Raw genomic sequence first — 24,339 nt, 5'->3', positions numbered from 1 at the left:
GCTAGCTCTCACTTCATAGCCAGGGCATGGCCACATTCATCATTATCTCAGTCCAAAATAATACAGATCCTAGGGATCTGGAGTTCAGAAATACAGATGTCCATTAAGCACTGTCAGATGCAAGCCATGTTTGCTAAGATAGTCAGCAAAGATGATTTACAAGTATGCCCGTGATTAGTTATGGCACAGAGAAATAAAACATTTCTGATCTGCTAACATAATGCACAAAACCCAAAGCAAAATCTCTTGATGTTGTGACAGCCTTGTAAAACAGAAGATTTGGCAAACATTTGATATAGAGACATAAAAAATGGTAAGTGGCTTTTCATTGAGATCTGATAGAAGGAAAACAATATAAAAACAAGTCTGCGGTGAAAACTCTATGATTTTCCCTTTGATGAAGCGTCTCTAGCACCTTTGGCAGTGGCAATCAGTCCTACTGTACACCAAAGCAAAGCTCCAGCTGCTGAAAGGGCTCTTTGGGAAAGACAGGAATGAACTATGCAAAAGCAGTTCATTCTCCCGAGTAAATGGCTGCTTCCCAAAGATAAATACAGATCACCACCAACATCCCGACCAACAGCTTCCAAGCACCACATCCACCCGTTCTAAAAACCTACATTTAATGCATTTTGGTAAAGGTAAGGTACAGTCCTATGAACAGAAGGCCTAATGCAGCCCTGTCTATTGCCAGTGCACAGATGCACTCACACCCAAAGAGGCTGGAGCTCCACTGAAGGTTTTCTGCTGCCATGTGGAGTGTCTCTGTTCTCCATCCCTCATGCTCACACTGCAGCCTTTATTTCCACGGGTGTAAAAACAACACGCCTTCCTCATCCGGATGCTCATTTTCTCCACACATTTAGGAATTCATTACTTTTGATACCACTACCTCTGCAACATTTGCTTCAAACTGGTTAAGAGCTCAGAGTTCTTTCAGGACAGGAGAGGATCTGGGGAAGCAGCACAAGCAGTGATCACAGGAACTTTCCCTCTTAAAGAAGTTGCTAAAATAAAGTCTCAGCATCACCAAAAACAGCACTGGCTGTAAGAAATCACTGCCAATTTGACAAAGTACAGATGCAAGACTGATGTTCTATGGTTTAGTCTATCCTTAATAAAATAGTTTGTCTCATGATCTCTATTCTCTTTATTAATGTGAGCACTACTGTGAATAGAAAAAAGTATAGCTTGAAATTAAAAAAAAAAAATAGAGATATTAAAGACTAGAATTTACTCTTTCTTTTGTAGATCTACCATAAAAGAACTTAATCTGATCAGTGTAGAATTAAATAGTCACCATTTTCCTGGAGAACATGCTATATCTAGAGATAAGGACAGTGCAGATAAGCTGCAGAGAAAAGGAAGTCAGTTGGACTGGTTCAATGCCACAATAGCCTAATTTACACAGCACAAAAGTGTGATCTGGTACTACATCTATTAGGAAAGACTGAATACTAGCAAGACTACAGAGATGCTACAATGCTGTTCAGTAGCTCAGTGCATGAGATTAATTAAAAAAGAAAACCAACACGCTGAAGACAAATGAAGGTTTCTCATGAGTGGTTTCACAGTTACAGTATAATACAGTTTACAAAAGGCCCATAAATGAAATCTTCAACACAAATCTATGAGAAAAACTGTTTTACTCAGAGCTTATTACCTTAAGCAGTGTTGCATGACACTGGATTAGAGAAAAAGATTGGGAATGAGCAGAACAAACATTAACAGGAAATCAACAACCAACTCAACAAAAAAAAACCCACACAACAGAAGCCACACACACAGACCACCCACCTGAAAACACACTTCAGGTAACTGATTTTCCTATGAGGAACACGCAAATAAAATGAGCAAAAATCTACATGTTACCATCTTTAAAGAAAGCAACATTTCAGTACACAGAAGTTGGGAACAACCATATGCAGCTGAGAGTGGAATGAAGTCTCAAAGAACTCAAGTGGCACTGAGCAGACGTGCTAAGGCAGTGCAGAGACCTTGTTACACATGATGTCCCAGTGACCACCAATAAATGTTTAGGGACTGAAAAACCAAATTTAAAAATCAACTGCTAATTCGGACATTGTTCTTAGCCTACAGAGCTAATTTGGTGATATGGGTTTTCTTCCCAAATAAAAAAAAAGAGTGGTTTTAGTTGCATTTACTTGCAAGAACATGAAGTCTGTTCAAAAGCTGAATCTTTTTCAAAGGAACATAAGCTGTCCCTATTCTCTCATTTTCTTCATTTTAGAATAACAAGCACAATGTACTCTGAAAACAGGGCTGAGAAACTAGCTAATGCCACGTGCTTTAAGAGGTATTACCAATCATTACAAGTTTCTTTGGTTTTGTTTTCTTTTACTGTTCTTTTCAGTAAGCACTATTTTAAATCAGGAGCTAACACTTTCTCTCAGGCTCTGAAATAAGTCCAGATCGCATACAGCTTCAAAGGAAACAATCTCTTAATGACACATCCAGAAATCCAAAAACTTCAGCCAGCTACATAAGGAGACCTCATAGCCATACACACACACACACATACACAAAGCAGCTGTCACTTATGTTATTTGTTCTGAACTGAAAGGGGTAGCCCACAGGCTCTTCCACCACTGACTGGTATGGATTCTGGACGCTACATAATGTTTACTGCAACCTCCAGAAATTGCTAATTCAGCTACCAGCCTGTAGGTTATCAGAACTGAAACTGGAGGGAGGAAAGGGTGGAAGTACCAAATTAACAGGCACAGTGCAGGCCACCTACAGACATCCCACAAACAAAGAAAAGAATACCACAACTGGCTTACCACTGAGCCTATCTCAGCCCACTGTCGTCATGGTCCATGTCCTGTATTGCAAGCTGACTCTTTATGGATATTGAACCACTTGTCCTGTGTATTACTGAGCCCTAAATGCTTGGGAACTGCTTTACTCAAAGCATGTTTTCTAACTTGTAATTACCTCAGCCACCTGTTTCCCTTACAGTGATACTTTCTGTGGAATTACACCTATTTGGACAAGCTCAACACATCATCAGGAAAAAAAACAAAACAAAAAAACAGCACTGTCACAATTGAGGAAAAGGAAAGAAAACAGTTTCAGCATCAATATCAATAAAACTGTCACGAAGCCTAAACTGAAAAGCTGCTATTGCCAAACTGCTGTCCAGAAAGCTGCACTGATTATGGAACAGGCTTTCTTCTACTAATTTACAAGACCAAGCAGTGCAGTGCAGGCTTCAGAGTCTACCTAGTCTAGCTTCTTGTTGTAGCAGTCATAAAAGCAGTAAAACCAGCCATGTTTGAGATATTTTTTCTTTAGTCACTGATCTATTAGAATGAGAACCACCTCTGCCACACGCGAGCAAAGTGTATCATTAGGTATGGCATATATTGTTTTAAACATTGTTAAAGTATCTAAATGTAGGGATAAGAGTCTAAATAGTGAACTGACAACTACTACGAGCTTCCTCACCCCAAAAAACAAATGTACTTAGCAGTAGCTGAAACAGACAGGTATTATTAATTAAAATCAAGTGGCAGACATGCATTCCTCCTGTAATGTGAGCCTTAACCAAAATGCTTGCTTGTATTTACAAGTCAAGTAAGACAAAATACTGCAAGGCAGTTCAGAAAGATTAACTGACTGCAGAATAGCAGGACAAGATTATTAACCCTCTGCTCATAGTTTACAGTCCAATGAAGCACAGGCATGAAGGAGTTCAAGAATATGAAGAGGGTTTTCACCTAATCTTCCATTTCACCAGAAATTGCTCACTGTTATTATGCCCCCAAAAAGCCAGGAACATACAAGTTATAGGACATAATAAATGGGGAGAGTTTCTAAAAACTGTTGAATACACTGATAATTATATCAGTCATATTGTATGAGCTCCAGAAAATAAGGCAAGCTAGTGGAAAATATGATGAGGAAAAAAGAAATGATATTGCACAAAATGTTGGAAGAATTTAAAAAGAATTTGTGAGATCTGCTCCATCCCAGGTCAAGCAACTTTTTTTTTTTAAATTTACTTTTACAAAAGGATCGTGGAAAAATTCCTCTCTGCAAGACAGGATGTAGCAGTATGAACTCACTGGTAAGAGAAGTTCATTCTGAACCCAACCTTCAAATAGGCCACGTCCACGCTGTTATATTTTGCTGTAAATCTGAAAGGCTAAAAGTGAAGCAATTCTGAAACAATCTGTCCTAATTTATGCTCTCTGCAAAGTTAAGGCCAGCACTGTGCAGTAGAATGCAATTATTCCTAACAGTATGTGAGAAATTACACAGAGAAAAGCTCGTGGTACCCCAGTGTAGATCAATACCCTGAGTAACAAAGAAAACAGGAAATTTCCACAGCCCTCAGGAAATACAGAGCTAACAGCTGTCATTAGAAGTTTTGGTCTAACCATTTGAAAAGATTAAGGACATAGGAAAAAAATGATACAAATATATCCACACTTTTTTTTTTAAAACCTTCTCTTTCTTCTCTGTCTCAGAAAAAAAAGACAATTTATGAACAACTTGCTGCCTTGCCTGTGTTCTCTGTGGATAGTTTAGCAGCAAAAGAACAACAATTACAGCATTTGATGCAATGTTATTACACAGGGTCTCTTGTAGGTAGTTAGCAAAAGAGCAACAGTCACATTTAAAGCAATGTTGTTAGATACACTCAGTATTAAAGAGACAGTTTAACTTCAGTTGTTATTATCTGTCTGATCTTCCTAAGTTCTAACAGATACAGAACAGCCCCACAGTAGAATTTAGGAATAAATCTGCTCTACCCAAGCCTGTAATTCAATTTACTGACGATTTTTCAGAAGCACATGGGTGGTTAAAGAGTATCATCTCATTCTCAATGTGAAACACAGGCACTAGCTACTGGAAAAAAAAAGAAGGAAATAGAACAAAATGCCATCATTCTCCATAAATCACTTAAAGAACACTGGGAAAGACATTAAAATCAGCTTCTCCACAACAAACATTCTGTTTCTTCCTAACTGCATAATAAAATGATTTTCCATATCCTAACCAGGCCACCTACTAAGACATATATAGTGAGAACTTACAGACATCTATTTCAAAGCTTTTTTAATGTCTTCATTGGGTTTATACAAACTTTAGAAATCTTAAATTTTCTGTTTACAATGCATTTGTCTTATGAAAAATACTTACCTTGTAATTCTGAAGAAAGGATAAAATTTGTAAAATTTGGGATATCATTACTGTGCTGAACAGCCCTGGTTATATAATGCCAAATCTTTCCTCTAGAACTCCAATACAACAACTTTCTCTGTGCCAGATTTGTTACTAAGGCTGTTTGCTGGTGCAGTTACAATTCTTGCATTTCAATAGTGAGATCCCAGCTAAAAGCAAGTTTTAAGCAGGATGGAAAGCTCCTTGGTGTCCTGTCACTCCATTTTCTAGAATGAATGTGAAGTTCTAGCTCAAATAACATTTTGTGAAAGTTCTCAGCTCATTCAGAAGCCCATTATTCAGTATGTATGTACTGTTAAATTGAGAACAAAATGGTTTCTAACACTGCCATTTGGAACATTCCAACAACGAAAATGAAGAACAGTTGCAATTTTTACAACAGCATTTTTGAATATACTCACCCTGGATTATAAAGCATAACAGCTGATAGGTTCTCACAAGATTTTGAAAGATCTGTCATAGACAAACTGAAGGAAGACAGCAGTCCACTCTAACAATAGACCATAAAAAATGTATGTGTTAGACAAAAAACTGATGTCTTGTTTCACTTCATGAAATATTCTATGTGAAGCAAAACAAAACAAGTTCTACAATGATCAATGTGTGCCTGCATTAGCAAGAAAGTTGTGAAGGGATTTAAATTCCCCCAGATGCTGATTTAATCTTACCTTTCTTTTTTCCCTTAGTTTAGCAGCTTCTTTGGGATGGTTAAAACGAAACATATTGGTTCTTCCAAGTAATATCACAGCACCTGATGAGAAAAACACATACCATTTACTGTCAACAGAATGTACCAGGAAATGCCAAATGATTTTTCAGTCATCCAATATGTAAGCAAAGCTTCCCATTAAATCAGAACAAAATGAAAATGCATTTTGACAATTCAAGTGTATAACAACATTTAGTCACAGCTTTGTTAACAGATGTGCATATTTTATTCCTTCTTCTTCCTACTTAAAAGAACACATGTTCACACACACAAAGGTCAACTATACTCATGCAGTTTAGATTAAGGATAGGAAGAGAAAGCAATCATAGCAACTGACCCAATCTGACCTATACACTCTACAACAGTACTACTTTGGAGGCTACCAGCAGGTACCAAACACCATGGGAACATCCATAAATATGACTAAGAACAAACTAATCATCATTCACCCACTACTGATCGAAGTAAAATTCCATTTCACCTCTACTTTTCCTTCATTTGTAGTCCCATTAACCTTTTTCTTCTTTAGGTAGAAGAATGCTGAAGTTTGTCATCACTCAGAACAAGATTATTAGTCCTTTATACTCAGTAGTTATTTTCTCAGGGAAGAATCTTGAATAATTCATACTGCTCACTTCCTATCCATTATGGTATTTAATCAGTTATGGTACAGATCCACATATAATGTGATCCTGGGCAATTCTTATAACATTATAAGTATGGTATGCCTAGATTAATACCTTCCTACTAAAAAGTAAACTGTCTGTGATGTTTCACTACTCTTGTAAAAATGAAGCCTTCCAACTTAATCACAACAAAACCAAGCATTTATCTGTCAGTGTGAGTTACTTTTAGAAGAAAAAGGATCCTATTACACTTACAACCTGGAAAAAAATGCACTTACAACCTCTTCATACAACTTGTTATTGTGTGAGAATGAAATGCTGTCCTTAATGAGGAACGGTCCTCATAAATTAGCTCAGTTTGGAACATCGACCCCATTCAGTCCTGATAAATCAATGACAAAAGGCTCCACAATCACAGTATCACTTCTTGTTGTCTGCACAACAGATCAAATCTTGGACCAAACAGTTTACCTTGTCAAATCTTAAAAAGAGTAACGTTTCACTGATCCGTATGCAGACTGTATCGCAAAGGCACTTTGATACCACCTTTGTGATTTATGTGACACCACCAGTTGACCTTTCCTTCATGAAGTGTGCCAGGCACATCTGTTTTTTAATGTAAGCATATTAGAAGGGGTCCCTGGTAGTCATGGTACTGTAGTGGAAAGGGTGTAACAGTTGCTAGTCTTCACATGCTGGCAAAATAGACAAACACCTCCCTATCCCATTCTTGATATCTGCTGGGAAGGCTGTTTTGATGACTTTAGCAGAGGAGATGGTGAGGATGTCAGTAAAATGACCTTGGTTACTTTCAGATGAAGATTAATATAATTGTAAATCTTTTTGATTACACTACTAGATAGCAGGTAGGTACTTAAATAAATGAATACAGATATAGATTCGTGTTCCTAACTTCACGCATCTAAAAATATAGGAGAAAGGCTTAAAAGCAGCACATGATATTCAAAACCAGATGGCAGCTCATATGAACGACGACTGTGTTTCTCTTCCAGGGAGGACCTGGCTTCAGTTTGAACAGGGGGAAAGAGATGTGTGCATGTCACTTTCTATACTTATGGAAGTATTTAAATTCACAGAATGCTTTGGGTTGGAAGGGACCTTAAAGATCCTGTAATTCCACCCACTTGTGCCACGAGCAGGGCTGCCAGCCACTGGACCGCTTTGCTCAATTTAGTACACCATGATGGTGAAAGAGCAGATTACATGGAGAAATACAATTCTTCCACTTCTCCTATTACATTCCTCCTTTTTATCCTAGGATGTCATAGGCATTATTATACCATCATGCTACTTTTTGCATGATGGGACCTCCACATGCTTCTTATTTTTTAATTATTCTACCATTAAGGAATAAGTACAGTCTTAACTTCCATTTGACAGAACTGAGATATGCAACATGAAAACCTATTAAAGAAAAAAACGTTTTGATCAAAGCTACACTGTCAAATAACTCCTAAACATCAGGTTAGATTACCTGTTATTATACAATGCAGTTCCCCATCAGAATGCAAATGCACAGTGTTAATGTTGTCATGGAAACATAACTGGATTTGCTATGCTGTTTGCTTTTTATTTGTTTACTCTAAGCAACAATTCTTATTCTCCTTGAAAGTTAAATGGCAAAGAACAAAAGGTTTCATAAATACACTGACAGTATGAAGAACAGCAACAAGAACCATACAGAACCAGCCTATCATTTACGGACCTTTGATCTGGTAACTTAATGGGTGAACTCCAACACAAAAATGACCAGAGAGCATAGGAAATAAATATGAAGAATGTATATTCAAATATCATCTACACACAGCAGTATTTTGGAACTGCACAAACAAAAGTATCTGTAATTAAGATCTGCCTAACTTCTAACTGACTTTCATTTTGTTTTTGAAACTACTTCTATTAACTATAAAAAGAAACAAACATTGAGAGATTATGTTAACTACAGAAAGGTTGGCAGCTTAGCTTAAAAATGGAAAATGCAGTTTAAACTGAGGACAAATTTAAGGTAAAGGACAAGCTCCAGTGAATATTTGTTCAATTACTTTTAGAAATTCTACCAGATGCTCTTAATAAGGTAAAAATAGTGTAATGAGTTGCATTTACACAGAGGCCACATTAGCTAGAATTCACAAATGCAGGAATTAATCTGAAGAAGGAAGTGGTAATTAACTACTATGCCTCTTTTTTATTATTATTATTAATAACTGTTCATTTGAAAATGTGTCGAATTTTTAGATTATCATAAACGGAAACACTTAAATATATCAGCAGATAATCAGCAATACCAAATCAGATCCTTAAAGAGGCTGGCACTTCATGCTGTGAGACTAAATGCTAACACAGCTACGAGACACGCGCTGTGCACAAGTTGTTAAATCAGTTGATTTATCAGCTTTGCTAGCCCGATGTCATAGTTGTAACCCTTCCTTCAAACTCAATCTGGTTACACGGTTCACAGGTCAGCCCAGGCAGCTGTTTTGCACAATTTAGTAATTCAAAGCAACCCTTTCCTCTGCCCCCTTTTTTCTGAGTTGCAAATTTGTTTAGACAGAAAGTCAGAAGGCAAAACAACAACAACAAAGCACAGTTTCACCCTTTACAGTCCAAACTTCAAGTCGATACATCACCTAGAAGAAACAGCATCCAACTTCCTTCTGAGGCCAATCAAACCTGCACTGCCTTTGAATGGCAGCAGGCTAAAGAAAAGATGAGGCACTGCAACTTCAATTCACATTAAGTGTTTCTTGCCAATGTTTCTAACAAGATATCAATAGCATTTACTCATTTTCAAGACAGAAGGGGTTGGGCTTTCTTTCTGACTGCAGAACTCTCATTCTGCATGAATAGACACTTGACAGAATCAGCAACATCCCCTCCTCACACCAAAACTCCTTGCTTTCTGTAAGCAGAATTTTAAAGCATTTGAGTTCAGATAGACTGAAGTCTTCTCTCACTCAGTGCTATTCCGTCCACTGCGTTCCTCATTTTTTAGCGTAAGTTTATTCTGAAAGCTAATTTCTGGGGATGTCAAATGGCACTGCTTTTCAGCAGCTGGGCTGCAACAAAACCTCCCTGCTCAGTGGGTTTGCAGATCTTAGCTAAGTGAGAAGATATTCGTGGTTCTCCTGGAAGATCCTCAGAACCATCAGAACCTCTGCTGCAGTGATTATTATTTGATGTCATTTCTTTCCATGCCAACAAAACACAACTTTGGTCCAGTTGTCCGAGGAGCTTTTTCCATTTCCAGATTTTAAAGCTTTAATATTAAACCTATAATTCCCTGAATGTCACCTGTAAGGGTTACTCTCCCTCTGTTTGTTATTTCCCTTCAGCTGCAGCTAAAAGATGCTCCAGCTGAACTTCCTGTTGTGCAAGAGGATTTGGCAACAGTGTATTAAGTGGGACTGGCCTGGACTTCTGAGGAGCTGGAAAAATATGTCTCTAATGCCACTGGTTTCCACACGACTAAAATATTCTTTCTCTTAATATCACAGCAATCTGCCATGGAGTTTCACTTTCCACATAAGCTTTGAATGAAATCAAATGGTAAGTATCAGTTCACACTGAAGATCAAGAAGTGGCTTAAATTAGTAAAGAGCTCTCTTTACACCACATAGCAGTTCTATGACAGAACAAGAAGTCCATGGCTCTCCTGATCACCTTGGGCTGCAGAAGAAATTGAATTAAAATTAAATGAATTAAACTGTAATCCCTCTATATACACGTAGATTTTTCAGTGGTCTTGCCAGAGAGAAACAAAGACACTATCACAAACTACACACTGCTGGGTAATACCTTGGTTTAGGTGCGTGGCCTCAGTGATCTGAATTCCATTCACAGAACACTGTGCTCCATTCAGTGGTATTAGATTCACAGTACCATTAAGATTTTCAAAGATGCAATGCTCACTTTCCAAATCCAGACCATGAAGAACTAAACATACAAAAATAAAATAATTAGTCTTTTAACAACTAATAAGATTTGCATGCTGATACTGATTCATTAAGGATGTACTGAGTTACATATTTCCAAATGTCTTTTCTCATTTTTTTCTGGGTAATATTTGCTCTTTCCTTCATCGCTTCCCACATTCCTTAAACACTGACCCCATTTTTTTTTTGTTATTTTATTTCAAGAGAAGTGCTTTTTTTCTGATTTATTCTACATAATGGTCTTCTCTCACGTTTTGGCACCAGATTAATAAGTTCCTATTTATTTCTGATAAAGAAAACAGGAAAGGAAAATTTATGAATTTGTAGAGACAGACTTTTTTTGCCTAATTTCACTGAGATGACCTCACTGAAAGCAGCCCTGTAGAGAAGCACCCAGGGGTCCTGATGGACGAAAAGCTGTATGTGAACCAGCAGCGTGCTCTTGCAGTCCAGGTGGCCAACAGTATCCTGGGCTGCACCAACAGAGGGGTGGTAGCAGGGAGAGGATTGTCCCTGTCTACTCTGCCTGTGAGGTCCCATCTGCAGTGTTGTGCCCAGGCCTGGGGCCCCCAGCGTAAGAAGGATGTGGAGCTGTTGGAGCGAGTCCAGAGGAGGATCACAAAGATTCTAAGGAGCTGGAGCACCTCTCCTATGTAGAAAGGTTGAGAGATGTGGGCTGGTCTAGCTTGGAGAAGAGAAGGCTCTGGGGAGTCCTCACTGTGGTCTTCCAATACTTAAAGGGAGCTTACAAGCAGGAGGGGGACTGAATTTTCACTTGGGCTGACAGTGATAGGACAAGGGGGAATGGCTTTAATCTAAAAGAGGGGAGATTGAGGTTAGATGCTAGAAGGAAATTTAAACTCAGATTGTTGCAAGGCACTTGAACTGATTGCCTGGAGAGCTGGGGGTGCTCCATTCCCAGAGCTGCCCAAGGCCAGGTAGGATGGAGCCCTGGGCAGCCTGAGCTGGTGGGGGGCAGCCAGCCTACAGCAACGGGTTGGAACTGAATGAACTTTAAGATCCCTTCCAACTGAAGTTCATTCTATGATTCTATAGTAACATGCAATTCTAGACTGAAAGGCTGAAAAAAGAGGTTATATATTCCATTACATTCAGGTACTTATCAATCAGACTACTTTCTGTGCACTATGTGTGATTATCTCCTCCCATATTGCTTAATATCACACGGTATTTATATAAAAATTTTAATCCATGCATCTTTTAACCACAGGATATATACAAAATTACATTATCTGACTTCTCAACTTTTCATTTGAGAACTTCAGGATGCAGCTTATTTCATGAAACTGCCTCTAAGCAACATATATGACAGGGCAGTTCAGCAGTGGCAATTAATTGCCTTTTTAAAAAGTAAGAAATACAGTACAAGAAGCCTACCTACTTTTCACTTAACTTCCAGAATTTTCTTCCACCCTAATCTAAAGACCTGAGACTGCTTTAGGTATAACAATATAAAAATATTCTCATTATACAAAGGTTAAGAGAATGATTGTGCAGCAGTTGTGACAGGTGCTGTATGAAAAAGGATAATATTTTTTTTACAGAAGGCTACTTCAAGAGTAGAAAGAAATAAGAAACAAGTATGTGAATCTGAATAGATTTGAATCCCACAAGCTATTTTGTAAGTCATGTTCCTTGAAGCATATCCCACGTAATACAGCCTTAAAAATCTCCTAAAAATTACAATATGCGAGAACATATGAACAACTAACTGAAAAAAAAGGAAAATTATAAAGCTCTGTTAACAGACTGGGATGTTAAAAAGAATGGAAAAAACAATGCAAAATTCCATACCAATATCCTGTTCCGTCACAGCGTCTTCTCTGCCAACATATGTTTGGCCCTCCTAATTAAGAGAGAAACATACACATGTTCAGTTGAAATCTCCCTTTCTCTCATACAGAGAAATGGCTTATCTTTCTCAGACTATTATGGCCCAGTATATGTTTCAACATACTACATTCTTTCCTTTCTATTTTAAGAAACACTTTATCAGTTGTTAGTAGAAGATATATTAGCAAATTCAACTATCATGCATAGGACCATCATTTTAGTTTTGAGACAGTCTAGCTCTGGATTTCAAGTCAAGCTTCACAATGAAATTAATGGGAAGAAAAACCATACGTAGGTACATACAAACATGTAATGAGCACTTGTATGAGCACTGTGTTTTGACAGCAAATTAATATTACAATTTGTCTAGTGAAAAAATCACACAGCCTACAAAGGTTATGGAAGCAAAGATATTTATTTACCTTCAAGTGATACAAGATGATGCCAGTACTAAGCAGATCATCATCAATGCCAATTAAATGAGGCAGTTCAGAATCTAACACAACACCTATCCCTTCTTTCCTCAGAGCCAAGGTTTGTTCCTGTAAAGGACAAAAGTATAGTTACTGAGATATGCAGGAAATACTCTTCATTCTCTTTTTAAACTATGTTTAAAGTAACTCATTCTCTGTGATACCACAAAAAATTGGCAGGGATTTTTTTCCCTAACATTTCAAATGCAACTTTTATATTTCCAGTGAATGTTCCAAGCTTACCGTTGAGGAAATCTGTGAAGGTGTTATTTGAAAGAGGCCAGACAAACAGCTGAATTATACCAGATAAGGGAGATCAATCAAGAGAAAAACAAAGCAGGTTCTAGAAAAGCAAGCTCTGAATCGCCATACATGATAGTAAGAAGAATTTAAAACTACATAAAATTCAGTATGGCTAAAGAATAGGAAACTGAAAACTTTTTTGGCAGTCCTTTAAATAAAGTGAATCTTATGCAATTAAAAACCCAGACGCCTGAAAGCCCAGTAAGCTTAAGCAGGTAGAACAGCATCCAACCTAAACAAAGCACTGGCATAACAAAGAAATGCAGGAAACATTTTAATTGTTTGAATTTCCTTTGGCCACACTCTGCAGCATCTGTGGGAGAAAGCATCATTCAGCAGGAATATAAGTGGAAGGCTTTAACATTAGGAGAAACACAGAATCATTTGGGTTAGAAAAGACCTTGAAGTTTATTAAATCCAACCACCTAACACTACCAAGGTTACCAGTAAACCACATCCCTAAGTTCCACTCCCACATGTACCAAACACTTCCATGGATGATGAGCCCACCAATTCACTAGGCAGCTATTTGCAATGCTTGACCAACCTCTATGTGAAAAAATTCTTCCTAAGATCCAATCTAAGATCTTGACACAACATATGCCTATCACCCATCACCTGACAAAGGAGACTGACACCCACCTTCCTACCACCTTTCAGGCACTTGTAGAGTGCAATGAAGCCTCCCCTAAGACTCCTCTTCCCCAGACCAAACAATCCCAGTTCCCTTAGCCACTTCTTCTACGACTAGTTTTCAAGTACCTTCATGAGCTTTATTGCTCTTCTTCAAATGCATTCAGGTACCTCAATAGCCTTCTTGCAGCAAGGGGCCCAAAAATGAATGCCAGCACCAAGTACAGAGGGATAATCACCTCCTGCTCCTGCTGGCTGGCTGCACGAGAGCTGATACAAGCAGCATGCTATTGGCCTTCTTGGACACCTGGGCACACTGCTGGCTCGTGTTCAGCTGGCTGTGGACTAAGATCCCCAGGGCCTTTTCTGCAGGGCAGAAATCCTTCCAAATCCTTCTCTCCAGCACTCTCATAAGATCTCTAGGCAATGATTTCTGTGCCTCCAGCTTTGTTCAGATCCCCATGCAGAGTTATCCAGGACCTATACCCTGAGGTATCCAAGACTCAGTGTTACACAGGAGGCACTGGAAACAGAGCTCACATTTTGACAGCAGGCCATTCAACCATGGCACTTTTGGCAGCGTAGAGGGAGTTCTCTTACCCTAAGGAGAATTTCCATCCAGGCCTTATAATGACTTGCTTCAGAAGCCCCAAGCCCATGCAGAGTTGTAAAGGTGCAGCCCTTCGAGCCTTCCTAAAGCGAGGCCTGGCACCATTCAGGCTATGTGAAGACAGACAGTCAGCAGCAGAGCCACCCATTGGCTTATGGGCAGCAAAGACTCCTACATGCCCTCAGCTCTTTGCCACCATCCCCACAGAGCTGGAGGGGCTGGGTAGGAGGCAGCAGGTCCCTTTGCTCCTGGCCAGGGTAGGACGCCTTTCCTTGGCCCACCATGCCCCAGCCACCTCCCACCAGAAGGCCAGCTGCAGCCATGCACCCACAGTGCTGCTGATCTGAACTTCTTTACGGTGAGGGTGATGGAGCACTGGAACAGGCTGCCCAGGGGATTTGTGGAGTCTCCTTCTCTGGAGATATTCAAGTCTCGCCTGGACGCCTACCTGTGCGACCTGGTTTAGGGAACCTGCTTTGGCAGGGGGGTTGGTCTCAATGATCTCTCTTCCAATCCCTACAATTCTGTGATTCTGTGATTCTATGAGGCTTGTTGAGGACAGATGAAAGCCTTGGAGAGAACGCAATTAGGACAAGTGGGCCAAACTGGCCAAAGGGATCTTCCACACCACGTCCTGCTCTGCAATAAAAACTGAAGGGAGGAGTGTAGATGGACTTTGCGAGGGCTGCTCTTGTTCAGAGTCTGGCTGGGCACCAGTTGGCTGGAGGGTACTGAAAACATCATGTGACTAGTTCTATGGGTATACACAATATATAAGAGACTAACTATAGCTATGAAATAGGCTGAAGTATTCCTAAAGTTTACTTTGCAAATTGAACTCAAATACTACTGGCTTCCTACACCTGGAAGGTAACAGCAGCAGACTATGAATGTGCACATGCTGCTTCTCGAACCAGTTTTTCTACCTAAATAACTAAGCCATTATAAGCCAAGGATGAGTGACAACTTGGGAAGGGGAGGCAGCATCAGCTTCTGTGTATTGTGAAGCACACACTTTTCTCCTGGTGCCAGCAAATACAGAAAACAAGTTTTCTGACAACAGCATGAATACTTCTCCAGTCTTCACTCTTCAGAGCCAACCGAGACATTACAGCAATTTATCTGCTTCCTCTTACAAATGCTATGCGTATTTTCCCATGTTGAGCAACTTGACAAATCCAAGAGAGAAGATCTACTACTTCATTTTTTTTTCTGCACAGTATAAAACATCGTCAATATCAACGCTGCCTAAAATGTTCTCCAGTGACTGTGCAAAAATGGGCAAAATGAGATGGTGACAGCACAAAAAAGACTCCAAAACAAAACCAGGAAATCCCAGACTGGTCAAAGGTGCACTAAAAAGTTCTCCAGCCTTCCGAAAGAAGGGAAAAAAACCTGTGATTAATGTTGCCCTGCAGCTCTCTGACATTCAAACTGCATCCAGCTATTCCTTGATATTATAAAAGTGTCAACTCATAAAACCAAAAAATACAGTTTAAATCACTGTTCAAGTGAAAAAGTAATTTCAGTCAAAATATCTACCTCATATTAAATATTTATTGAGTGGCACCTACTGTTACACATAATTCATAACCTTCCTAACATGACAAGACTGAAGACTTAGGACAGAGAATATAGGTGGCTGTTCACACAACTGCTGGCACCCCTGGCCCAATGCAACTGATAAAACATTAAGAGCAGAACATTTTTTCCAGCATAAACAAAGCATTTGCTAACATCCCTTACTGAGGAGAAAAAAGGCATCCCAAGACATAATGAATTTTTTGCTGGGAGAGAAAAATCTGCCACAAATAACGAAGATGAAAGTTTTTAAAAAGCTTCCATTTTCAGTCTTTGATATTTAACACATTTACTGTATACTAAAAAAAATAAAGTGCATAGAATTGTGATTTAAAACTGACGCGCTATTTATTTATATCTAAAATTAAAGAACACAAATTGAGTTTCTAAAACCTTACTTTGTATAAAATTACTATTCACAAATAGAACACACTCTTTTAAGGGAAGCATTAAAATAAATGCAACGGATTGTAGTGAGATTAAGTAGAGAGATTAAGATATCGATAGATGTTAGGAAGAAACGCTTCACTCAGAGGGTGGTGAGGCCCTGGCACTGCTGCCCAGAGCTGTGGTGCCCCATCCCTGGAGGAGACCAAGGCCAGGTTGGATGGGCCCTGGGCAGCCTGAGCTGGTGGGGGGCAGCCAGCCCATGGCAGGGGCTGGGCTGCAGGGCCTTTGAGGTCTCTTCCAACCCAAGCTATTCTATTATTCTATCATTAGGTTTTTTTTACTAAAAATCCTGATGTTTAACTGGGGCTTCTGCTAAATTTTTAATCATTTGGCTGAAAATCTAATTCCAAATTCAAAAGAAAACTCTGAACTGAGCACTTTTGTCCTACACCGAAATCCATTAACACTTTCAACAATCTGTGTTACTCTGTTCTCCCACATTGAAAGAAAGATAAGAAAAATGGCCAGAAAAAAGCAGCAAGATTGCCCCTCTTTCACCCTTGATGGCAATAGGAAGAAAACTTCTAAAGGAGGAAGGAAGGAAGGACCTTTTTTGAAATCAGTTGAAGGACTGTATGCTATTCTAAGTCAGAGAAATTATTAGGTATGTTCCGCAACTTGATTCGCTTTCATTTGTGCAACACCATTTTAGAAAGCAGTGAATCCATAAGCCAGAATTCCAAGAGCAGGAAAGGTCATCGTCCCCATTAAAAAAATACTAATGCAGAAAATGAATTAAAGCCTCAAGGCAGAACTTAAAATACTTGCATGCACTGCATGCATCTTATCTCGAATTATCCTTGAACAAAAAAAGTGCACATGTACTCCCTCTGTATTTAAGATGCGCTCATAAACTGTGGAAAATAAAGCAAGTCAAGTATTACACACAAAGGAGCACTCCAGTGAATACAAATGCCTGCACTGTGCAGAGAAAAGTTTTCTTCTTTCGGAACCTCTGGATTAAATAGACTCATTTTGTTGAAATTCATTCATAAAATAATTCTGAGTCAGTACATAAGGAAACACCTTCTCGAGTCACAGCAAAGAGAAGAGGATTAAATTGTTTGCATAAATGACAGGCTCTTGGAATTCTGCTGCCAGAAACATCTTGATGGGGTAAACTCATGAGCACCTCTTGGGTGCATACAGGAGCTACCATTGAATCCCTTCTATGCTGCTGTACCATGTGTGCTGAATTAACTGCATTAAGGCATCTTCAGGTTGCTGATTAGAAACACATTTGCGTAAAGTAACTGTATGAACCTGTAAGTTGAAAAATAGTGTTGTGTAGCTGAGAATTTGCTCTATCAAACAGTATTACTGTGCTCTTTGTATCAGTTGTGGTTTCATAGAACGGCCTGAGTAGAAAAAGACCACAGTGATCACCTAATTTCAACCCCCTGCTATGTGCAGGGTTGCCAGCCATCAGACCAGGCTGCCCAGAGCCACATCCAGCATGGCCTTGAATGCCTCCAGGGATGGGGCATTATTTCCATGGAAATAAATAGGGGGCATTGCTTTTAGAGCAATCTTTGCACAGTTGCTCATGCTAAAGAACTTTAATGACGCACAGCATTTCTTTCAGTGCATTTAATACAGATAAATAATATAGACAAAGGCACACAAAAATATTCAAAAGCATACAGAATTAGCATAGTGCCCTCTTAATGAACAGAATTCCTTGGTGAAGTCTAATTTCTTCTATATTTTCCATCATAAAAATTTGAATTCTTTTATTTAAATATGCAGTGGTTAACTGCTGGTACACAGTTCTGAGAAAACACCGTGCAGAGGCTTTCAGGAAAGCATAACATTATGCTAGCTAAGTAAATTGTCCAGATGTCTATATTTAAATTATGCAAAAAGGTATAATACCAGATTAAAGAAGTTATGGGTAAAATTGTGCAATTGCAAAACTCTTTGCATTAATATTTAACCTGATTACATACTACAGCAAATTCTTATGCTAACAGGTATTTTGGGTGCATTAGATCTCATTGCAAATCTGCTATTATGTCCTAGGTTCACAAAAATGTCTGAAGACCTTCAGTGGTAAAGCACTAACATTAAGCTCCCTATAAAATATAGATACGTACTTTGTACACAAAGGAAGTTCTTAATTCTTAATTTGTTTCCCTCCAGATAAGTATTCCCGATATTTTGCATTCCCTTTAAATCAGCAGAAAGAAATGCTTCGTACCTACAGAAAAAGATACTGTGAATCACTCAGAATTCAGAGGCACCTGAGAATGTTTATTTCAAAATCCAGCAGATACACCAAATCAAAGAGGCTATGCACATGGAGGCCGTAAGAAGCACGGATCAGCTGGTCGTCCCTCGAACAAGGTGGGTAACAAACCTGGGACTTCACAGCAATTTTTATCACCCACACCAGTGAAAGATTAGGGGACTTACAATTACAGTTCCACAGCAGATGTTCTGGCAAATGTAAGAAGCAACAAAAAAAGATATGCATGCAACAGTCAAAGCTAACTTATGCATGTGTCCTGTATGAGGTCTGCACTGCTTGCATTTCCAGAACTAACCTGCCAAGAAATAGGAAGTGACACATAACTGCAGAAGAGGCACCCTGATGGAAGCGTACAAAACCCAAGCAGAACTCCCCAGTGGTCAATGCTCACTGGCTATTACCAGTACTAGGGAGCAGAAAAGAAAACTATTCAGCAGCAGATCAGAAAGGAAAAGCGTTCCCTTGCTAAACTGAAGGGTACTGCTTATACAGCTTACATAGGTGCAAGAAAAACTGGACAAATGGCAAGAAAAGAAAAGCAGGCAATGACTGTGCAAGGGTATCTATCACCTCTGGTTCCCTAATGCCAAGAACTGCAGGCACAAAAAACATGGAAAGATTTCTGGTAGAAGGATTATTGTCTTCTTGTCCTCTTTTATATTGCAGAAGTGGGCACTGTTGCCTAAATTACTTCATCTACAAGCCCATTTAATCTGATCCAATATAATCTTTAACAGCTGCACAATAGATGAGAATGTTTGGAAGTCTGATTTGAAACCAGGTTTACTAGCCTTTTTATAAAGTATTTTACCAGTAAATGCACTTAGAAACATGTGTTACCAACAAAAAAAATCTAAGTCTCTTTTGTATCCCACTGATTTTTGCCTTTAAAAAAATTTTAGAGCAATGAATTATTTGGCTATTATGCATAAAAATCAACATAAAAAAACACTTTACATTTGCTGCTTTAATACAATAAATGTTTTTTCCTTCTGTGTTCTGATCTTAAGATGGATCTTAATCCATCTTACTCCTTGAAACACAAATGTGTGATAAGAAAATCACATAATGATTCATTATGCAGCATCTCCTGCTTTTAAAAAGTTACCTTTCACGAGATAGCTGCAGTGAAATGGCAAACATGACAGAAGCACTTCTGACTGAAGAGAAATGCCTCCTTCCCCGGCTGCCTCCCTGCCTTCGCAATCTGTGCACTCCTATGATTCTTAACATTTTGGATGACTTTCTTTACCTAGACTTTTCTTTTTCTTCTTAATTTCTTCAAATTCTACTTTAATGACCGCAATCATGATGCTTTTTCATGTACACATATTCGCCCCTTTTAGTAACACAAAGCTTTCTGAGTTTGAGTACAACAGCAATACTAGCTCTATCCATACTCATAGCTTTATACTTCAAAGCCAAGGTACACTTCATGTCTTATTAACAGAAAAAAAAAACCAACACAGGAACATTAACTTGCATTAGACAGTAAAAACCTGTGTCAAGCCTCTCACCGAACTCTGACTTACCAGCACAAGGAGTTTTTCATGTTAACTTCATTAACCTGTAAATCCTTTCTGCACTGAGCTGCAGGTTGCCACCCCATCATAAACCTGAGCAAGCAAAACTGTAGATCACCAAGGTTTTAGAGAATAAACCCCAGGAATTGTTTTGCTGAATAAATTACTAGAGCTTCCATCACACAATTACAGTACACAAACTAGATTATTCTCCAATTTTCTGTATTAATATATACTGCTTTGACATCCTAACTAAATTATCAAATAATCAGGAACTGAAATTAACCAAACAGTATCTTATTATCATATGATCTATGTGTTCCAGAGAACTCTAATTTATCTTTCAAGTTACAAAATGTTCCAGAGTTGACACTGGGATGTGAGATGCTTTTATTATTCCTACACCACCCTCATGTAGCAGCACATTCATGTGTTTAGCTGTGTTAATCAAATACTCTTGTGAAATATGAGTCCTTTCAATGAAAGTGAAAACAGACTGCTTTCCTATTATGTTTGCCCTCCCTCCTCAGTTTTCTTCTTATACAAAGAAATACTTCTACCTACTTAGAGAAGACAAACCATCCTCCAGCATGCAATTACCTTCTGCAAGCTTTGAGGTTTTTTGCAAATATATTAATTCCATTAGGTATTGGTAGACAGTAACTATCCTTCATGAAAACATCTAATGGATTTACCTTTCATGCAAGCCTCAGTGTCTCATGCAAAACCCATTAAGCACTTCTACTGTGTGTTCTCAGGTGAGCAATGTAACACTTGCGAAACACCAACCCCTTACCAAGTCAAAGTCTGCATCAGAGCTCTGATAAAAGCCAGTCCTGTAAACTCAAGTATGCCACAAGATCACTAACCCAGTGTAAACCAGCTGTGGAGCATGGCCTAGGTCCATCTACACAGTTCGTTTCCCTTCCAAACACAAACTTCTGAACTTAATTGCCACTCAAAGATTATTTCCACTATTCCAATCTACAGACCTAGAGTGTGGAGAGGTTTTAAATGGATTAAAAATAGCAGTATTTAAGAGGAATACACTGCAAGTAGTCTGGTGTTTCTATTTACAGAAGTTGTCTTGACTGCAGATTTCATTCTTCTGAAAGAAACGTGACACATAAACAGATGGACTACTCTGAATTTTCGACTGCTTTGCATGCTAATTATTATAAAGAATGCATGGCCCACTATTAAACTTGCAGTCAATATTACGAGATGAGCATACTAAAGAATTAGTGAAATTGCCAGTTATCTCTAGAAACAAGAGAATTCCTTTAATTCTGGAGTTTCAGGAATTTTGCTTCTGCTTTAGATGCTAGCAGTGTTCCTCCAATCTGAGAAAGGAAGAAACAAATGTGACCTCCTGCGTTGCCAGTGCAGTTCCCAAATAGCTTAATAAATCACTTGATGGATTCCAACTCAGGCTCTCATCCACTGCATAACTGAAATTGTTTTCACATATTTGGCCAGAACTTACTAATAGCCAGTTCATACTCCTGAATTTTGAATCACTATCTGCATTCAGCTGAAATAATTATTTTGCTTCTTGCGTATGTATTTATTGATATAATTACTGTCAGTGTTTGCATCCCCCTTTTCTCACTGCTATTTTAGCAGGCTGACCCTGAGCATCAGCTTTCACCCAACCAGCATGGCCACACCACAGCGTTTAACGCTTCCTCTCTCTGCAGCTCTCACCTGGACTCATCCTCTTTGATCTAGATCACAGAACATCCCAAGCTGGAAGGGACCCCCAAGCCCAACCCCCAGCCCCACACAGCACCCCAGCCCCAGGGTCAGTGGTGTCCCAGCGCTCCCTGAGCTCCGGCATCGCGGCTGTGCCCACTGCCCTGGGCAGCCTGTGCCGTGCCCACCGCCCTCTGGGGCACAGCCTTTCCCTCACCCCCACCTGCCCTGCCCTGACGCAGCTCCATGCCGTTCCCTCAGCCCTGTCGCTGTACAGACAGCAGAGCTCAGCGCTGCCCTCTGCTCCCTGGAGAGCTGCAGCTGCCATCAGGCCTCCCCTCCGCTCCTCTGCTCTGTGCTCAGGGCCCTCAGCCGCTCTTCATCCAGACCCTTTTCCATCTTTGCAGCCCTCCTTTGGACGCTCTTTCTAGCTGTATGCCCTTCTTATGCTGCAGCACCCAGACCGCAGGCAGTGCTGACAGTGAGGCCTTGCAGTGCAGAGCAGAGGACAGCCACTGCCCTCACCCACTAGCACACAGGGCCTGGCTGCATTCCTGCAGAGCTGCTCTCAACCCTCACATCCCCAGGTCTGAGAGATGACTTACATACACTGTTCCCAATGTACTTAGAATTTTGCTTGTGTCAGACATCCCTATTTTCCTCTCACTACTCAAAACATCTGTGCGATCCTCCCAAGCTCTCATCTGTCTTTCGTGCTGCCATACTACCTTATGACAGTGAAGTCTCAACCATCCTCCTCCCCATTCCATGGGGCTTTAAATTTATATCAGTCCCCAGGCTTTTGTACTTCAAACTATCTGCCATCAATCTCCTTTCCATTACTCTAATTCTAAGTCATCCTATTCTCTGTGAGATGCTCTGCTTGAGAAATGATGTCTCTCCACTTTATTATCAGTAAACTTCACCATTTAATGCCCTCACCTAAGGAAAAGATTAAAGATGGTCAGGCCCAACAATGAGCTCCTACAACCAGCTTCCTTCCCTCCCAGTATTTCCTCACATCCTCTCTACAACTACTTTTTATTTAGGTTCTAATCACCACGCTAGTTAAATAGGGGTCCCAGGGTCAGGTGGCTTTACTGACATCAGTAAACTACAGCTGATTCTGGCATGGATCACTGACGGACCAGAACACAGACAGACTTCAGCACATATCAAGGGGGCAAAGCACTAACAACAAGCTCTGGAACCGACCGCAGGATCATAGACAACGTTGGAAGTATTAATTTGGAAGTATTAACTAAAAAGGAAACAATTCTTTTTAAAACGTTATTTTAGAAACAATAGATTTACAGTTATGCTTGTTCTATCTTTGAAAGACGTGGCAGAGTTAAGTATTCACTTTTAAAGACATTTTCATTAAAAAAGGCATTCCTTGAAATCAGTCTCCTCACTAACCTTGCCAATGTAACCCATTTAGGAAGTAACATCACTCAAGGATTTGAGTCCCTCCACAATTTACTTCAGCATAATGAATGTAGGTCAGAGCAGCAGCTCTGAATTTAACATCTGATTTAGCTCTGAATGCTTAGCTCCAATAGGTAGCACTTTAACAGACTTCTCCTTTCATTCCATTTTGAGAATAGAATTTATAATGACTTTTCTAGTGGTTGATGAAGGTATTATCACCTTACCTTTTTTTCCAGAAATAATATGCTGGTTTTTAGTAGGTCAGTGACAGCAAATACAAGTTGACACTTTATGTGCAGTTTTTAATGCAAATTAAAGGACTATTGAAAAGTCAGAAATTACTAAAGATATATTCCCTTTGATCTCAAGTCAAATGTGTGAGGATGCTACAAAAAGACAGTAAAGTAACCTTTAAAAATTACCAATTTTATACTGTGTACCTTGAGCATAAATTAATTAGTATTTAAAGCTGACAAATGTCATTAATAATTATTTGCACATTATAAAATGACTATGATTGTTGATACTCTTCTGAAAATTTGGTGAAGTCATTTGGGAGAAATAAACTTTTCTTAGCAACTATACTTATCTTTGCTTAATTCAAATTCCAATGAAATAAACCCTACCTAAATGAGGATACACATTCTACCACTGAAAGCATTCTAAGACCTGTATATAAACATATAAATATAGATAAACTGTATTCATACATATGCCAATGGAACTGTTCACACAACTACTGAACGCCAGACACAGGAAATGCCTATGCCCATTAATTACAGTTAAAGAAACTGCAGTTTGTTTCAAGATTTTAACAACAGAACGTATATGAATTACTTATTCCAGTTTGCAATAACCCAATATAGTCATGTAACTGCTTTTAAGGGAACAGCATGAGAGGACACCAAGTATTTCAAACGTAAATACAGTATAAGGATCTCCATCACAGTCATCTGCCTTGCAGTCTCAGGAAAGCCTCCATGGGGCCTACTTTTTGCCAGGTAACATGAAATAATAAAGAAGACAGACATGT

General features: G+C 39.2%; 1 protein-coding gene across 7 annotated transcripts in view; it reads right to left on the bottom strand.

Annotated features, from left to right (window-relative positions):
• KIF16B (kinesin family member 16B) overlaps positions 1 to 24,339 on the bottom strand; it is a 133,949-nt gene that overhangs the window by 63,066 nt on the left and 46,544 nt on the right. For all 7 annotated transcript variants that reach the window (XM_052676623.1, XM_052676239.1, XM_052676330.1 and 4 more), the window contains 5 exons: positions 12,779 to 12,898; positions 12,318 to 12,369; positions 10,366 to 10,503; positions 5,883 to 5,965; positions 5,616 to 5,704 (listed from right to left, as the gene is read on the bottom strand). In XM_052676623.1, coding sequence (XP_052532583.1) covers positions 5,616 to 5,704; positions 5,883 to 5,965; positions 10,366 to 10,503; positions 12,318 to 12,369; positions 12,779 to 12,898 — 482 coding nt within the window. The remainder of the gene's footprint in view (positions 1 to 5,615; positions 5,705 to 5,882; positions 5,966 to 10,365; positions 10,504 to 12,317; positions 12,370 to 12,778; positions 12,899 to 24,339) is intronic.

Source organism: Tympanuchus pallidicinctus, unplaced genomic scaffold (assembly GCF_026119805.1).
Source record: "Tympanuchus pallidicinctus isolate F22 unplaced genomic scaffold, pur_lepc_1.0 scaffold1, whole genome shotgun sequence".
In the NCBI taxonomy this organism is placed as follows: Eukaryota; Metazoa; Chordata; class Aves; order Galliformes; family Phasianidae; genus Tympanuchus; species Tympanuchus pallidicinctus.
This window is presented reverse-complemented; position numbering and strand designations above follow the sequence as displayed.